At 50.1% G+C, this 18,923-nt stretch overlaps 1 protein-coding gene and 1 long non-coding RNA gene across 2 annotated transcripts in view; one reads left to right on the top strand and one right to left on the bottom strand.

Moving 5' to 3' along the window:
• The window catches only part of znf804a (zinc finger protein 804A), a 36,140-nt gene extending 19,648 nt beyond the window's left edge, over positions 1–16,492 (bottom strand). Inside the window, exon 1 of the mRNA XM_023801835.2 lies at positions 15,806–16,492. Coding sequence (XP_023657603.1) covers positions 15,806–15,916 — 111 coding nt within the window. The 5' untranslated portion in view covers positions 15,917–16,492. The remainder of the gene's footprint in view (positions 1–15,805) is intronic.
• Positions 1–18,923, top strand: part of LOC140578721 (uncharacterized) — an 86,448-nt gene that overhangs the window by 41,706 nt on the left and 25,819 nt on the right. The gene's annotated exons all lie outside the window — the stretch shown is intronic.

Here is an 18,923-nt window from a genome sequence, read left to right as displayed (position 1 = left end):
GCACAGGATTTGAAACTGGATCATCCTAGATAATGAATACCTGCCTTTAACTGCTACAGTGTACCGTCATTGGGTTCCCAGCTGAGCCTCTTTTCTCTTAACTAATTAAGTATTTATAAAGAAATGGTATTTCGTTGGTATTTGTGTCATCGACAAGCATGTATGATATATAATGTTTTGACATATAGCAAGTTCGTCCTTTGCATTATGGAGTGAAGCGCTGGACTCTCTATACGACTGAGGGAGAATGGATGACTTTTCCACTAATTAAAGCGACTCCTCGGAGTGTGGCACTAATTAGAGACCACTGAGTGACAGAAACCTCTGAGTCGAGCTAAGAGCAAACTGTCCCCTGGTTTTTAACGTGGATAAACACTCAAGAGAGGAGGTCTGGATCGCTGTCCGGCCAACAAATGAGTCTGGATGGATTCCTACTCACCCCGTGTTGCTCCTCTGTCACAAGCGTCCTGGCCGTTGTCCACAAGACACCTCACACTCTCTTAGAAAGAAGACTAATGAGGCAATGTGGCTAATTGCACAAAGGAAACAGGTTCCCCCGACAGATCGGTCCACTGAGCGTTAGGAATGTGTACAAAGGACTGATGCCACAAGGTGGTGGTGGCGGGGGCCCCTTCAGGTTTTGCTAGTTCCTCTGTCAAAAGATGAGGAACTTGGCACAAACGTTAGTGCCTATGGGACAGTGGCTCGAAAGGAGAACAAAACACAGGGCAGGAGGTCACCTCCCAGCTGAAGCCAAAGAAAACATGACGCAACCAAGGTGAAAACGCCCGAGGGGCAGGGAAAGCAAAAAGGAAGAGAGAGTTGTGACGATCCATCTGTCCTGTGGGTCTCTGGGTGGCGGCCATTGGAACAGACGGTGCACTCATTACACAAGCACCACCCGTCCCAACCCCGTGTCGGAGAATCTGGTCTGCTGCCATGGGGGGGCTGAGAAGCAGACACTCATCCAAGTAAATGGGGGGGGGGGCGGCAGTTTGGGCGGCGCCTGCGTTTCGACTCCTTCAGGGGCTAACGTCCATCGCCTCATTACGCATCAAGCTGACCTGAAAGAGCGACCACCTCCTGAGGAATTCTGGGCGAGTCCCCGGACTAGGATATCTTCCAAATGGCCATTTAGTGTTCACACAGGTCAAGTATTGTTTGCCCGCGATAAACTTGATAATATACTAAGGGCGTAGGTTTGATTTAAAAATTTGTAGGGACCAAATCAGCCTCGAACTCCGCACCCCCGTAAACACACACAGGCCTCCCACAATATCGACAGGGACACGTCCCTACCATCCATACCCGACTCTACCTGCTCACCTTAAAAACTGTCAGAGATTGTGAAAAATTGATATGTCACATGGGAAGGACAGAGGAAACACATTTTCTGGATCAAAGCTCAGAAGAGGTTTTGGCAACAGCAATGTCAACAAAACCTTCATTGCAAGAGGCCCAGGAACCAGGTGTCAGAACCTATAAACACACAGTTGAAACTGGTAGGACGTGGCGGGGTCTGGTCACCACTGTAGCTATGCAACAGGATTCAGCCTGCAGTCCATGGTCCTGTTATGATATGTACAGTATATGTATAGAGTTGGTCACATGTTGTGGACTAATGTGTAAAGATTGCGGGTAGTTGATTTATTGAGGGATTAGGAGCGGGGCACCTAGATCCCTGCCAAGGTACATTTTAGCCCCTCCCCTCCAACCGTGAAGCCTCATGCAGCTCGGTCAGGTGCAGTAGTGGCCTGATGGTGATATGGGAGGATGGGGTCTCCTATGTGATGAAACTCATCTAAGGGTTTTGAGGCAGGAGTTTGCAGCTTTAGTCGCTGGTTCTCGTTCCCCACCAGAGGAGATGATGCAGACTGCTACATAGCACCCAGTGTGCCCCCTTCATCTGTCGGAAGTCCCTTCCTACTTTAGTTTTTTACCTTCCTCGCTCTTTGTAGCTTTTGTTCATCATTGACGTATACTCGCACAGAATCTATCAGCGAAGAGGCAAGTTAGCCATTACGGTGGTTACTTTTTTCCTGGGTTTCAACCACAGAACTCAGAAATCAAAGGGAATAATTTAAGTCTTTACCTAACTAGGCATTTTTTTTTTATTAATGAGAACAAACGTGTCTCATGTTTTTGAGACCCTAACTTAAACTGTTGCGCAATTTTTTACGACAGAAGAGTAAAGTGATTACTTTGCACATGTTGCACCTGTGTGGAGTGCAAGGAATCAGCATATTGAGGACTGCAGAGAACAGCATCGGGATCCAAGACAGGAGATAAAATATGCACCACTCAAGTGATTTCAAAGTCAAGCAGTAAACAGTCAAAGTTCCATTTTAATGAGAGGAAAGTTATATATATATATATATATATAAATAAATGCATAGTCTAGCAGGACTCTGCCTACAGTTTTTGAAATGGAACTATTCAAACAGCCTTCCGAAAAGGTATCCGTGGTGTATATTTCAAACAAGCCAGACAGATGATAACTCTTCAGCTGTTACTGATATAGTATACACATAATAATTAGTTTATGCCTCAGATGGTTAATAATTCACCCCCCCCCCCACCCTTGGTGAAAGAAACCCCCTCCTCAGCAAAAGATGTGACGATTGAATATCTGAATAGGTCAGCGGGCGTGAATGTGGACTTTGCCAGGAGGGGGGTTTTATTTTGTGTCTCGCACCTTCGAGCACAGATGCCTTTGCAGTCATTCTGTTCAGTGGCTCCTGTATTGCCCTGTAAGCAAATACTCTCCGCGGGCAACACTTCTCCCAGATACAAGTGCTTGCTTGTAGGTGGTTAAATATTAATATACTGTAGCGGCGGCAGACAGAGGATGAATCTACTTTATAGTTTCCCAGTTGTGCGTGGTGCTGGAGCGATCAAAGGCTCGCCTTTCTGCTTAATTTAATATGGCTTCCCTGGCCCCCACCTCGACCACATGTCAGAACGAAGATGGAGCGGTCACCCTGGGCCCATCTGCAGATCCGGCGGCGTTATTCAAAAGGTCACTGGAGCCGGAGCCAGGGGGATGTATTTTTCTTGGGCATGGCCGGGCCCCTGCACCATTTGGTAGTCGTTGTGATGCTGATCACCACGTTCTCTGTTAGCCAGGTCACCCGAGATGGAGACCGGCACCCCGTGAACAAGACGGTCATCTTGACCGGATGAAAATCAGTTCCTGAATTTCTTGTAATGCTCGGAAGCACTCATGTGTGCCCTTTTTGGTTTGTCGCACTGAGCTAACGCCTTGTGATTTGTTGCTAAGCTAATGGTGCACTAAGCTAATGTCTCGCTAAGCTAATGGTGCACTAAGCTAATGTCTCGCTAAGCTAACGCAAAAAATGCAGGGAAGAATGACCTTAACATTACGAGCGACAGGGCACAGCTAAGCTCAGGCCTCCCAGATCTTGCTGTGCCATTCAGGTTTCACATGCTAATTAAACAGCCATCGAGATCCCACCATCAATCCACTCGCCAACACTAATCACAAGCGTGTATATTACTTCTGGAAAATACTCCAGCACTCACTATTTATTAACTAAGCTCATGGTAGCTGGCTCGGCCCGAAAGACCGATGAGCAACGCAACCTGGCCATTACGCATCTCTTTGACATTCAAGCTGCATTTACGTTGAGCGCAGGCTCTCCCGTGTCGAGCCGTCTCTGTGTATCCTGCATCCTTCAGCCTAAACTGTATTTCAGCTTAAAAATAACAGTCTCTGCACTGACGAGCTGTCACCCGCCTCCTAAATGTTCCCTTTGTGATGGCCGCTTTGAAACTCACACGTCAGTTATTTGAGTTTCTCTGCCTTCACACCCCCTTCATAGTCCCCCCCCCCAAATCCCTTTTTTGTTTCAGTCCTTGCGAACACCGTTTGGCCCCCGGGTGTTGAGCCCTGCTCTACCCACAGCTTGTCCATCCCTCTTTGACACACCAACAGAGGAAATACATTTTGCGGTATGGTGTTTTCCTCCTTCAGGGGGGCGGCACAAATAATCTTGGGGGTCGCTTTGAATGCGGGAACGTAACCGGGCCCGAGTCAGACAGTTGAAAACAAATGCAAACTGGAATCATGTGCGTCTCCTTCACTTCCACATGTTTCCCACGTTCCCCAACACTGTACCCTTCCTAGAGTGCACCATGTGCTCATGGCATGCATATCCGGGCAGATGTGTGTTGAGATCTCGGGAACACGTGTGGTAGTAAGGCGAGAAGATGAGCGTGGCAAGAGCTGGCCGCTAAAAATACGCTAATGTATTTATAACGAACGCTCCCTTTTCCTGGGGAAAATCCAGAGGGACCGAATTACCGGGGCCCCATTTCTAAAAAAGGCACCAATCAAAGACAGAGATTTCCATCTATAGTTGCTGTGGTGCACACCGAATTTTTAAGGCGTCTGCTCTTTGAAGTGGCTGTGGGGATTAGAGAGAGGGAAAGCTGTGTAGCACGGACAAGCTGGAGCGCCGAAAAAAAAAAGGGAGAAACACGCTCAGCTTTCACTCTCTCTGATAGGAGAAGACGTGGAATTAAACACACAATGTTACCCCCATCGCACACACAGCCCGAAAGCCGCAGGGCCGTGTGCATTGGTGAACAGGAAGTGAAGTCGTTTCAGGCTGCCTTATTGACTGGTGTGATGTGTCCTAAGGCTTCATTTCTTCCAGCCTCACTGATCACGATTCTCAGTTCACTGCAGAGAAATATACCAGGACACTGCATTGACCATGACGTATGGCTCTTTTCAATTGTAATGCAACCCAGACTCCTGTAAAAGGTTTAGGTCCATGTTACATGCATCTCAACATACATTGAAACAAGCACAACAGGTCTTGATGCTCGTTCACAAATGCACCCAGACCGCCATGTCTTGACTGGAACACTGGGCACCTCATATATGCTTTGTGCTCACTATGCCAGCCAAGATGCGTGTTGATGAGACTAAGCTGAGCTGTTTGAAGTACATATAACTTCAGACATATTGGTAGCTGCGTGAAGGTGCTACTTGTGAAGACCCAAATTTCTGTGAGCGCTTCCTGAACGACCACAGCCTGCTGAGCCCTTTCTTCTGCGCCAGCATTCCTGTCTCCTCCTCGTCTTCCTCTTCCTTCCATTAAGCTGTGGCCAGGTGAACATCCAGAACAGCTTCCACACAGGATGTAACAGATGTCAGATGGGCATCCACCCCAACTATGAAATTACTGCTTCAGAACACAGCTGCGAGGAAAGGAAGTGAGTCACCGGTTTTAAAATGTAGACATACCATGAAGCAAAAGTGTAAAATCATGGTGGTGGTGGGGGGGGGGGGGTAGGTGGTCTGGCTTCGCCACTAAGAGAGAGAGGTGCTTCGACAACTGGGTACCTCACTGAGGGAGCGCAAGGCCTAATCTGCCTTTTCATCTCGTTTTGTACTGGATCCTATTTGAGGTGTAACAGTCGGGGTGGGAGAGCCACAAGCTGCAAAGGGGACGCAGAACCAACCAAAGGGCAAAGGGGGCACCTCTTAATGGAAAGTCAGCTCCTGAAGACAATTCCCAATCCTTTACCCATCTGCCCCAATGAAATCCCACCACGAAAGAAATCAATAGTCATTGTAGCCTTCTTCCTCTCACGCGCTATTTCTCTGTTAAGAGGAAGGCTGTCGCTTCTCCGGCTGGCCTCAAAAAAAATGGCGCGTCGGAAGGCCTCTGTCGCCATGAGTCATATACTTAAATAGTAAATTACGGTTTCACCATTCTGGCAGAGAGAGAGAGAGTGAGATAGCATTGTGCCCAGAAAATCTATCAAGTAGAGGAGGATTGCTTTCCCCTATCAGTGAGCGGGAAGACCATAATACGGATTATTTAGATCCAAGACAGCGAATGCCGAGAGAAGCGTTTGAATTGATGGCTTGTGGACGGTCCTTGCAGAACCCATTTCCCTTCAGCAGCCCCAGCTGACCATGTAAGATAGAGAGCTTCAGACGTTAAAGACCACGACCACCGCTCTCCAGAGGTCTGCTTTAGGTCTTTGGCTGCAAAATGCACTATTCTTGCCCCCTGGGAGGAAAATCGGTGAGAATACCGGGCTTGAGTGTAATTCTTGGCGGTAAAGGCTTACGGCTTAACCTCACGGCCACCGATCCGTTAGAGAGACTGGTGAAGGTGCTCTGCTCTGTGAGTCGGTCCCTTCCAGCACTTTCTCATTTCCAGAAATTTCCGTCACAGAGACGGAAGCCCCATTAATCAGCAATCAGCTAAGTGCTTTACCGACCAAAACTAAGAAGCAAATGTCAGCCCAGGAAATGACAAGAATACTGTCTCCTCAAATTGCAATAAGATGCCAGATCAACTGTAATAAACACTTTGATCGATAACTTATTTCCCTGTCAGGTAGGCAGAATTAACTAATTCATGTGGGCCAGTGGGCATGTGGCCTGTAAGGCACCTGAGAAGTTCAGACAGGGGCACGACACTGGAAGAAGAAAAGCCAGCACGATTCACACTGGCGCAGTCCGAAGTACGCAAGAGAAGACTTTGTGTACCCAAGTTATTCTGTGATCATGCCTTAGAAGAAAAAAAAACAAATCAAGAAAGTAATTGATCAGCAACTTGTATTTTTAAAATGCCAGCCACTTACGCTGAACGTCCTATAAAGAGAAAAATTCACTTAATTTGCAGCTGATGTATAACTAATCTCAGTTGATCCGTGTGATCAGATGTAAGCTGGTCTCATGTTGCCTTCTTCTTAGCCAAGTAGGGATTTGCTTTTCTCTCAAAATTATTTAACGCAATCTTGGTGCGATTTCGAGGGCAAACAAATGCAGTGTTATTCATTTGCTGACTTCATAACTGAGATTTACCTATTTAAAAAGCAGCCTTCAGGTAGCATACTGACCGGGAGGGGATCTGAGGTCCAACACAGCGCAAAGTGCACTTCTGAAATTTCAGCATAAAAGACCAGCATGTAGAAATGTGGAAAGTGCAGGACCGAGAGAAATACTTCTAGCATAATTTGTAATGGCTTATATGTAATAATACATAACTACTGGTGATTTTGACGTTGCTTGTAGCTTGTTTCTCTGAGCCCATTTCTGCCTGCGGGCTGGTTCTGTGACCTGCTGTGCAGTGTGGTCCTGGGGAAATGGGATTGCATGTCCAGATGTGCACCTGCGCTCAGCACCTGGCTCATGCACAGCAATATTCAGACCCATCTGGCCCTGCGCCCAAATGGCACCGCAGGAACACTGGTATCTGTACCCACTCACCTCCAAAATACTCCACATCTCACCCTGGCCCCAAAGCGTATTCCCCCTGTTCCATCCCGGATTGAAACTAAAGGGGGAGGGGAAATTAAAACAGCTCGTACTCTATGCAGTTGCTTGTAGCTGGTATGCATTAGTTAGCAGACAGCTAAGAGATTCTCATGTGGGGACCACGATTCATAAAAGACCTCTCCAGCAGGGAGAGCGAGGGGGGCAAAGGTATCATAGCCTCTCAAATCGGTCCTTCAGGCCCACTGAAAATGAATTGGCCCCAAAGTTATAGTGATTTTGCCAGTACTGGCGAACATTTACCCAAGGTTGCATAAGCTGGTACGTCTCTCTCTTTGTCTCCACACCCTGTTTGCAAAGCTCTGATTGCCATAACAGCCCCACATTCTATGACGCGCCATGCTGGGGAAAGTGGGGGGAGGGCTTTCCTTTCCATTCCCGTTAGGCCCCCGCACGCCATGTTGCTGAGATATGTCTAGCATGACCTTAAAAACGTGGCTCCAGGACCCCCTTGGGCCACCGCACTTTCCTGCTCTCCTCGTCTGACACACGCTCCAGAAGCTTAATTAGTTTTCCAGTACTTAAGACAAAGTTGCTAATGAATTTGATTAAGGAGTTAGGCGTTCTGATAGAATGGCGTTCCCTTGACAACACTTGACAGAAGGGGGGGGGGGTGGTGGTTATGCTGCCTACGGAAGCCTTATATGGACGTTATTATATCTCATAGTGAGATGTAGAGGGGGAGCCCTTGGCATGAAAATTATGGTGTCACATGGGGTAGACCTGTCCAGCCACACAGAACATGACCGAGAACACGTGTTTGGCTCAGGCACAATCCAGACACGACTAATCGCTCAGCCGAGCGAGCTACCACAACACGGCGAACGGCTAGAGACTGAGTGGGGCTTTGAAGCATAACGACGGGGGGTAATTACACGGAGAAGGCAGATAGGCGGGGCGCAGGTGCGGGATGGTGTGAGGAGAACCCCCCACGCTGGTCCGGCCACTGCCGACGGGAGCCGCTTTTTAATTTACGCAGCGAGTGTCGCCGACACAGATCAGCTGATCGAGCAAATTCCACAGTTCCCCTTCTGTAGCCATTACCACCGTCGCTGTCTAAAGTCTGATTAAATTAGAAGCTAGAGAGAAATAAATTCCTTGCATCTGCCAGGCTTAGAGGCAAAAGAAAAGGGGGGGGGGGGGAGAGAAAAAATCAATGTTGTGTGTGAGAATCCTAATGAAGGTAAGGCTGGACCCCCCCTTACAAATCACCAGCAGATTCTGCCTGTTTGATGCTCGTGTGATCGAGGGCTAAGTGTGGAGCTGTGTGATAATAAAAAAAGATAAACGCCTTTTTCAATTAAACTAGGGGACGTACTCACTTTCACCGCCTGGCTTGAGAACGAGCAGAGAGAGGGGGGGAGGGAACGCTTTTTTTTTTTATTTTAAAAAAAAAGGACTGACGCGTGCCTCTGTGTTCTGCATAATTTATGGGCCAGACAAAAACAAGCCAGCTGCAGAACCCGGCCCACTCTGTACAAAAAAGCCGAAACTGCGTTTCCAGGAACAGCGGCCTGCATCTCCATATTGCCCTCGACAAAGCTATGCTGTCGCTGTCTGATGCAACCGAGGTAAATCGGTGCTTGCTCGTGCCTCCCTGATCAGGACGCCTGCTGACACGAGTTCCTGTTAAGCTTGTAAGCGTGGGCTATGGGAGCAAAGAGCTGGGGCTTGGGGGGCGAGTCGTGTCGAGGGCAGCGGCCCCCTCCCTCCGCCCGTGTCTCTGGGGGAATAGCGAGGTTGAAGGACACTCTCTCTGGCCGCCCAGCGCTACAAAAGCCTGCCGTTTCAGCAGGGCCAGTCCCTCTGGGTCAGAGCTAGGCCGGATTCTGCTTTCGGAAAACTTTCTGAAGTGCGGGCTTGGCGGGGAAGGACACACACAGCACCTGACGCACACATTTTCGGCCGGCAGATTTTGCTCATTCCCTGTGATCCGTGGGGATGCCGTGGCTGCTTTTCTGAGTCTTCCCATACACTCTCATCATAATCCATCATTCCTCACACTAACAAACAAATTTCTGCACATTCATTTCTTAAAATAAATGAAAGACCTTTTTTGTTTCAGAATGCTTATTTTTACAGGAATTGCTTTGTTTTTCGGGAGACTTCATATGAAAACTCAACCATGCTCATGCACACGCATAACACGCACGCACATGAGGAGAGAGTCACAGGGCATCCAGCAGACTGCATGGTCATACCCCTGCGAAAATCCGACAGAGCGGCGGTGACCCCTGACCCCTGACCCCCGCTCTCGCTAGTGGCTCCTTTCGCTATCTCAGCTCCCCTGCACTATTTCAGCTTCCCCCCAGGTTGTGACATAACTCCCTCCCCCCAGCTACAGGCTCACAGCAAGAGTCATCACAGTGGCACAGAATCGTCACGGTCGCCCGTCGCAGGTTTCACATTGGGGTCAGAGTGAACGATGTGACGTCAGTCCCAGACTTGGGGAGCTGAATGTAAGCAATAATACGACCGAACATGACTTTGCCTGTTGAGTTTATTAGTATGTTAATATTATGATATTTATTCTTTATTCTCTTTGCAACTGTAAACTATCTCTGCTCTTGTTCAGCAGACCCCCTTAAATCAACATGGTTATAAAATCACACACTGAACTGTTGCTCTTGTGAAAAAATGGTATACTCCGTCATGAGATCAGGAATAAATAATCTGAAAAACAGGACTGCTGAAAAAGCCGGAGCCCCAGTGGGACCCTCCCAGCATGCAATGGTGGAGTAGCGGGAATGCGGCGCGAGTGGCGACCCCAGCTTCTCAGTCCGCGCCTACTCGCTGCCGGCTGCACCGTGCCGGTTTCGAGTGCCTGGCTAAGATGCCGCGGGTCCCTGCCACACACCATGCGCGCAGACGGCAGCCGCGGATGAGCCCACGCACACACAGGAGTGCTCACACTCTGGCTTGGATGCGAAAAAAAAACAACATTCACGGATGAATCCTGCCATGAGGGAGGCTATCAGAATCAATGGGTGTTTAACAGACAGCACTGGACCTGGCGGAGCGCGAGCTCCTGCCGCTCCTGCTCCTCCTTGGCCGTGATTGTGTATTAATTTATCTATAAAATTTATCATTTGAAAAAATATATTATTTATTTATTTATAACATGATTATTTAAAAATTCCCATTTACGACCCGCAGACCCTGGTGCTAAATAATTAACTCCTTGGCGGCACCCGGCAAGCATTTAAGAGGGCAGAGTTGGCAATGGGTGTCCCGAGAGCGTCCCCCGGGCATCGGAGAAGGGTAAGGTGCCGCAGCTGCGTCGCCAGGCAGCCGCGAGTCCGTTCGGGGACCGAGTGTGACAACGGGGCCATCTGGAGGTGAGGGACAACAGAGCGAGGGCCAGGAGCGGCTGAATAATTAAGGCCCGTCACTGAGGGTTTCGGACGGGAGAAGATGGCGTGACGAGAAACTCCCTATGGTGGGGAAAGAGGAGAAGGAGGCGACCACCTCATTACGCACAGGAATGGGGGCTTTTTATCACTGGGGGGAGAGGCTAATTGATCCACACAGTGTGTCCGCCTCGGGTTCGAGTGATGTGGGTGGTATGTGACGACCTACACGGCCATATGGTCTCCCGGGGAACATGTCACCTTCGGGGAATGTGCCAGAGCCCAGTCTGCACTCCAACACATCCGTGTTTGCCCTGCATTCTCCAGAAGAAGATACTGAGGAGAAGGCCCTCCTCTTTTCTTTTCTGTTTTCTTTTTTTTCCCCGACTGCTGAGAAATTTAACCGGTCCGTACAGCACGCTCCACCGCGCTCCATCCCGTTCCCCTCAGGCTTCCGGAGCGGAACGAGGGCCCCCACCGAGGAAAGTAAACACCAACGCTTTTAGTTTCCTTGAGTCCACTGACAGCGAATGGCAGTGACTCACAGGAGGAGTGCTGGGAATTCTCTCGTTTCGCAGGCAGAGCCGCGGGCCCCGCTCCTCCTGCAGCAATTTGCCGCTCCCGGCCGCGGCGCTCACGCCGAGCCGCTCTCCTCGCTGGATCCGCACTTTCTCCTTATTTGGTTCCCCGCATTATTAACTGGAGAGGGAGGGAGGGTTTTCAGCGAGCTGTAAACACGCTCCCGAGATTAGAGACGGATTTGTCCCAGAGGCCGACGCCATGGAGACCAGAGTGACAGGGCCCGGGGGCTGGGGGGCGATAAGGCAAGGTCAGTTTTACGGAAGCCGCTACTTCTGCAGTGAGGCCAGCTACCTTGCGGGGGAAAAAAATAAAACGTGGTATTTTTACACGCCTACGTGGGAGTGTTGACATTTTTAACGTGGCGAGCAGCTCGATCCGTGTGGCGCGTTCGCAAAAAGGGGACGCTTTGAACCAGCCACCGATTCCCATCACAGCCGGGTGACATTTTTCACGCCTGCGGAGTGAGTCCAGCACAAAAAAAAAACAAACAAAAAAAAAATCTGAGATAGTCGTCGTTGACCCTGTATGTTCAGAGAGATTTAAATAATCACGACGGGAAGCGACAACGAGGCAGAATGATGTGTTTCCTCATGTGTGGTACCAGGGGTGGGGGGGGAGGGGGCAGAGAGATTGCTAATGCTTTTGTGATAGTGTGTAATTTTTCTATTATGATACACCAGAAAGCCCACAATAAAAAGCCTCACTGTGATTCTTTTTTGATTTGTAAATACTGTCTCTATCCCAGGGAGTATTTTCTGGGAATGTGAGTGAGGGCGGGTGCCCCTATGGGAGATGAGGAGATTTGCACATTCATAAGGCACCAGGGTCATTGGCGCACCCTTGGCTTCTGGCCTGCGGAGGGCGCCATGAGAAGGTCCCATTGCATCACTGTTTAATCTGTGGAATCCTGGGTTTCTTTTTTTTTTTACATGCCTCTCCAGTTCAAGGGACACATTAGCACATACTAGCAGACATACAGACACACACACGCGCGCGCCCGCGAGGGTATCGAGCTGTTAGGAGCTGAGGGGATGTCATGCGGCATCTCCTGTTACAGAGTTTCGAAAACACCAAGGTGGGTTTTGCAAATAAAGTTGGGGTGCTGGCTTCCCGCATGCACCGGGGGGGGGGGGTTTATGTAAAAAAAAATAAAACGTGGGAGGGGTCAGGGGTATGGTGGGAAGCTGGCGGTAACAATGCAGTGCTGTCTCTGAGAGAGAGAGAGAGAGAGAGAGAGAGAGAGAGAGCAGCTTGGACAGCGAGGCTGGTGATGCGCTGAAGTACCCAGAATTCCCGGCGCCTTGGTGGTGAGCAGGCCTATAGGCATTAATCACAGAGCACGGCCAGGCCGAGTCGACAGCTTGGGCAGCACTGGCACTGCTTCCACTGATAATTAATTGGGACAGCATTCCAGCCAGAGATCCGGAGCTGCTTCCATGTTTTTTTTCCATTCCTTTCCACCGCCAGCGTTCAAGGAAGTTCCCCTTTTGAGAAGAAGACGCGGGCAGGACCTAATCAGTGCTGCTCTCTGTAAAGCTAATAAGGTCCCGCCTATCAAGCAGTGGGCGAGGGGCCCGGACAGCGTCCTGTCTGATCGAGCCGTTTTCGCAGGCTCTGGAAGGATCTTTAGTCACCCATCGCCCCCCCCCCCCTTTCCTTAGCCAGGCTCTCATCCTGCAATTAGCAGGGAGAGAATTTACAGGGAGCGACCCTCATTGGAACAGACGGGGTGCCGTAGGCTGAATGAGAAAGAGGCAGGGCTCGACATTACCCAGAATTCAGTGGGGCCGGGAAGGGGGGGGACAGTTGAGTTTATACGCGTAAACGCTCGTGGGATCGACGCATCCCCCCCGTGCTTCTGGCCAGCACTGCCGACGGTCCGGCGTGTGTAAGCATCGCCTCAAGTCACGACGATGCACCAAACGGAAGCCGGCGTGATTAAAGGGGAACCATCAGAGATGCTGCTGTTTCGGAGGAGGTCACGGGGATTCGGGGACGGTGAGCGCCCAAGACTCTGGGCTATAGTCATGGACTGATTCTTTGGTACTCCTCCCTTCACTTAACCGTGGAGGGGGATTTCCTGGATAGTCCAGGCTGTGTTTCATAACCGGAGGTTTTTTTTGCTGTAGACACTGTGTGAGAGGCGCTCTCCCCCCCAGCCGCCTGTCCCCTGAGTGCACAGACTGGACCCAAACCCCACCAGCGTGCCCTCCTACAATAACACACATGGAGGTATTTGTAAAGGAATCTAAAATCGTTTCAATTCTAATTAAAATAAAAACATTACATTCGTTAAGGTTCACAGATCTCACCTGAGAATTACATACATAATAGATCTAACAGCAAATGTGAAGGAAAGTCCTATTTATATTGCTATTGCATCAAATTGCAGCACAGTACTTAAACCAGTCCCATAGTAAAAGTTTCCTTTCTTTCATCTGTATCATTTGTCTGCTATTTTTAAGTGACATAGATCTAGAGTATAGAGTTGCACTGTGACGTTAAGTCTGCGTTATGCTTTAACGGGATATCTCAGAGTTAATCAGTCAAACGAGGCCAGCTTTAAATTATGGTACTGTGGTCTGGAGCACGGTGACCGTGCGACACAGCAGTTCGGTGTCTCGTGGATGGCTGCAAAGCTGGAGACGGGTGGGTGTGGGGTCCAACGGGTGGTTGCGGGCCACAGAAATGCGGGGGAGTACCCTCCGGCTTTCTTATCGCCTGCCGTCTGGTCGGCTCGAACCTGCACTCTTAACTGCTCTTACTTCTGATAAAAAAAACATCCCACACAAGCCAGCCGGCGCTGACTGCTCATTTTAGCTATAGAGCGCCGATCCACATTCCTGACAGGATCAATACAAGCTTCAGTACAAGTTATGTGGACAAATTTGGACATTCACCGATTCCTTTTATCATTTTAAAGCTCTTCCTCTGACATGTGTGTCTTGCTTGTGGGGGGGCGAGATATTACTTGAGTGGCCTTCTGTGCTGCCCCCCCTGCCTCGTACCAACCCCCTGCTCCCACTATGTGATAGCCCGAGTTTTATACACTTAGCACAAAAACTGCCTGAAAGATAACTGTCACTGGAGGTGACAATCTGCCACCTTTCACCTGCGGTTCCCCTGACCTTTAAGTTCCAAAGGGTCTCCTTGGTTTCACAAGTAGTACCGAGAGACCTCCCTACCCGTGCCATAACAGATTCAGATCAAGGCCCAGCCCCAGACCACCGAGCCCCAGTGTCCTCTGGCTAATCAACAGGTGGCTCCTGATTCGGGATCCAGCCATCTGACCGGCTTGTTGCTGCTGCCGGTGAGAGCCAGAGGTGCTGGGGGTTCGAGATGAGGGATTGCCCCCATCTGCCCGGGCCATGTCTCTGTTACCCAACCATTACAGAGGGGCCTTTGTGCTGGCAGTGCCCAGGGTTCGAGGCAGCGAGGCTGCACCTGTGTCTTATAGTAACCCCCCTTCCCCTCGTCGCTCTCGTGCCATAAGAGGCAGTCATATATAGATGCAAAAGATACAGTGTGGCTGTAATTAAAGTCAGAGCTCCAGGGCTGTTTAAGGAGCATGAGAGCGCCATCCAGAGGCAGACTGGGGTAGGTGCAGGACACATTTATCAAGGAACTCTGAATTAAGCAACACTAATGCTATAGCAGTGCTGGGGAGGACCCTGGTGGTGGTGGGGGGGACTCTATTCCCACATCTAAGAACGATATCTCAGCTCCAAAGCGATATTCTATAGTCTGCATATCGATACTTTGGAATTATAAATCCTGTGTGTGTTGTGCAGCAGCTGGGAGGGTTAGGGCTGGGGGAGCAGGTGATGATGGACGGCCTTCATTTTTATCACAGCTTCACTGGTTTGTAAGCACCCTGTGGGGATGGTGCCACTTTAATTAAATCACACCTCAGGGATGCTGCTCTCTCCCCATTTCAATGTTTACTTATCTCCTTTATTGTGCCCCAATACACCAGAGAACAAACAAACTCCACGCAGACGCACAATCTGCCATAGCTCTCAGGAAACTCCGTTCGCATTTTCTCTCATCCGCCACGCGCATTATTTTCTAATACGTTCCGCGTCCCAGTTTATGCGTGTGAACGTGTGATGCGTTTAGGGGACGAGGCGCTGGCCGCCACTCGGGAAGCGGGGACAATTGCAGCGGGGCTAAACCCCCCGAATGAGCGATTAAGAGCCAATCCCCAGGCATCACTTAGGGCTGCGTGCCTGGAGATTAGAAATCATCTCCTCCTCCATCTGTTGGGCATTTTTGAGTCGGTCGCCGGCTGTAAAGCCCGCCTGCCTTTCTTTCCCTCCACCTGTAAGGCGTGTGTGCTGTGCTCGTCACGAGTAACGGGGTGGGTGGGGGGGGGGGGTTTGGCGCGCCCCGTGCCTGCAGGAGAAGCCGCCCGCGTGGTCCAGAAGCTCAACTTTCTACAGAGCTTCGAATTGTCGTGCTTCTAAAGCCCACCCGCATCCCCCCTTTCTCTGTCTCTCCCTTCCGGCCAATAGGCTCATTCCCCCACGGTAGCGGTGGCGGTACTTACCAGGTGCCTGTTGCCATTCTTGCTGAGGGGGCCGCGGAAAACTCCCTTGATGTTGCGAAAGTGTCCATTGCTGAGGTGCGTGGAGCTGATGACGATGTAGTAACACGCCATGGGGAAGTGGCTTGGAGTACCGGGGCAAGGGGGTGAAAGTCCCGGCCGAAATCCGGGGAGGAAGGTGCAGGAACGGGCCGGCCGGACGGACGGAGTGGGGGGAGAACTCAGAAGTCCCAGTCCGGCAGTGTTCAGAAGTCCAGCCCGATAAAGCTGGGAGTCCTGGCTGGGAGGATGAGAGTAACGTCCCCTGTCAGCACCGGTGCTCCGTCCTTCCTTCGAGCAGAGCCATGGGCCGGTGCTGGAGTCAGAGCCGGGGCGGGCGGAGGAGACGGCTCCGCGTGCTTCCGTGTGGCCACCTCCCCCACGCTGTGCGGCTCCTGCTGCTGCTCACTCCTCCGGAGCGCCGTCGCCGAAACCGCCGCTGCTGCCACTGCACTGTCGGCGTGAGGGCTCTGCCGGGGGGGACGTGCCGCTCGAGGCCGCCGCGGCGGAGGCAGGCATGGCGTTATAGAGCGCCCCGCGTTGCCGGTCCAGTGCGCGGAGCCAATGGCAGGGGGCCGGGAAGAGAAGTGCATCTGTCACGCTCAGCCCATCCAGATCCACTGAGTCAGCCGCGGAGCCCCAGCCAACCAGGATGCAGCAGCCCCTCTCTCTCTCTCTCTCTCTCTCCCTCTCTCTCTCTCTCTGTCTCACACACAAATACACACGCGCGCACACACACAGTGCCGCGGCAGCCTCTCCCAGACACACGGAGCATGTACGGAGCAGACGGGCTGCCTTTCGCAGCTGGCAGGGGCCACGTCGCAGAGCTGCGCCGCACGTCTTCCCTCATTCATCTTTTATCTTGCGTGGCGGCCGGCGAGGGGCGTCCTGGAGGAGGGCGGCGGCGTGCCTGACTCTCTCGCGGCGGCGCCTGGCCGTCTTTCACCTTTCACTGCCATCAGGTGCTTCCCCGCTATAAACAACACCCCCCACCTCAGCAGCTCGTCAGATTTACGACCTTTAACACGTCAGATATTAACACTGGGCGATTCCCCACGAGTGTCATTCTGCAGCCAAGCCACTCGAGCGCTGAGGTATTCGGGGCTGGACCCAGTGGCCACATGATTGCTTTTGTCTGAGGAGTATCGAGTCAAACATTACGGTGTGTGGGTGATGACTAGAGAGAGTAATGGAAATAAACACAAACTCAGCCAGCATGTGATTTAGAGTAACCCATGCTGTGGGTTCAGTCCCTAAATGCTTAAGGTCCTCTCCCAGATATCCCAGCATCAGGAGGGAGAGTGCACAAAGGAACAATGATACTCTGTAACTAAGCAACGCAAGGTTTAAACTGATCCTTAGGAACAGAGTAAGGCCAGCAGAAGGAAATAGTGACAGCAGAGACGTGACAGTCCTGTGTTTGTGTAATACATGTGACATCTGTCTGTATGTGTGACACACTTACCTGACATTCCTGTGTATGTGTGACACACTTACCTGACATTTCTGTGTATGTGTGACACACTTACCTGACATTCCTGTGTATATGTGACACACTTACCTGACATTCCTGTGTATGTGTGACACACTTACCTGACATTTCTGTGTATGTGTGACACACTTACCTGACATTTCTGTGTATGTGTGACACACTTACCTGACATTCCTGTGTATGTGTGACACACTTACCTGACATTCCTGTGTATGTGTGACACACTTACCTGATATTCCTGTGTATATGTGACACACTTACCTGACATTTCTGTGTATGTGTGACACACTTACCTGACATTTCTGTGTATGTGTGACACACTTACCTGACATTCCTGTGTATGTGTGACACACTTACCTGACATCTTCACATTGTGACATATCCACATACAGTATACTGTATGTAAAATGCTTGTATGACATGTCCACATATGTGCATCATGGTATTTACCATACATCTGGAACATGCTTTTTTGATATTGTCTCCATAATGTATGTTATTGCTCTATAAAGTTTGATCCAATGACCTTTGCAAACAACAGGTACCAGTAATATTCTTCTGTGGTGCAGGGAATGTATAATTATTCCATGCTTTTTTTCTAGAAAGACCTGTATTTTCCCACTTTTTTAAAGTTAATAAAAGTAATTAACATCCTATGTCCCAATGCACTGCAATATTTCTTTTAAGTAGAGAAAACTTACGAAGTTTAATTCACTGTAATCTTTAATTAATGGTTCGTGTCCCCATTAATGATTTCATCACCGGGGAAAAAAATGGCACCATTTCTGCTGCGCAGTAATACGATCCAGGCAGCTAAAGTGTCTGGGTGTTTTCAAATGGCTCGCATCAATCTCCAGAACACAGCTTCATCTCTTATTAAAGATCAGACATCCAGACTAACCCCCCAGCCACCGAGCATGCACTCAGCACATCCACGGCAAATGCAACCGCAGAGCGTTTACTTCCCAGAAAGTAAAATATATCTGTCCAACCTCATAGGTGCTTATATGTCGATCTTATAATTCGGAAAACGCAAACAAACAGTGCAGCCTTTCTGACGGCCCGTTCGGGGATTGAAACTGGACGATGCAGATGCTCGCTGTCCAGAGCATCTGTCAGACCAACAGCTGTTGTTCACGCGTGTGAGCCTGTGCATGTTTGTGTATGACCCGGGGGGGTGCAGGAAGCCTCCAAATGTTTCATTCATTTGCCTGAATCCCAACAAGGTGTGCAGCTGGATCCAGGTCGGACCCCCCCATCACTCCTTTTCTCTTTCTCAGACAAAAGTGAACCCTAGACTCTATGCTACAGTTATTTCTTTTACAACAACGGGAGGTGAGCAGGTGCATCTCAACCTGGGTGTCGCCCGACAAAACCGTGTACTGGATAAGAGGATGGATGGATGGATGCTGGACTGTAGGAACTAGTGGGGATTGGGGGGAAATGGACCCCTCAATATTTAATCTGGCTTCATTCATCCCTACAAAAAACAGAACTTTACATGTATTGCAAGTTGTGAGCCATCCAATGTCAAACTCTCTCAAACACCATTAGAAGGATGGATGGATAGATGGATGGATGGATGGATGG

Source organism: Paramormyrops kingsleyae, chromosome 16 (genome assembly GCF_048594095.1).
Source record: "Paramormyrops kingsleyae isolate MSU_618 chromosome 16, PKINGS_0.4, whole genome shotgun sequence".
Lineage (NCBI taxonomy): Eukaryota > Metazoa > Chordata > Actinopteri > Osteoglossiformes > Mormyridae > Paramormyrops > Paramormyrops kingsleyae.
The sequence above is the reverse complement of the archived record's forward strand: the minus strand, read 5'-3'. Positions and strand labels throughout refer to the sequence as shown.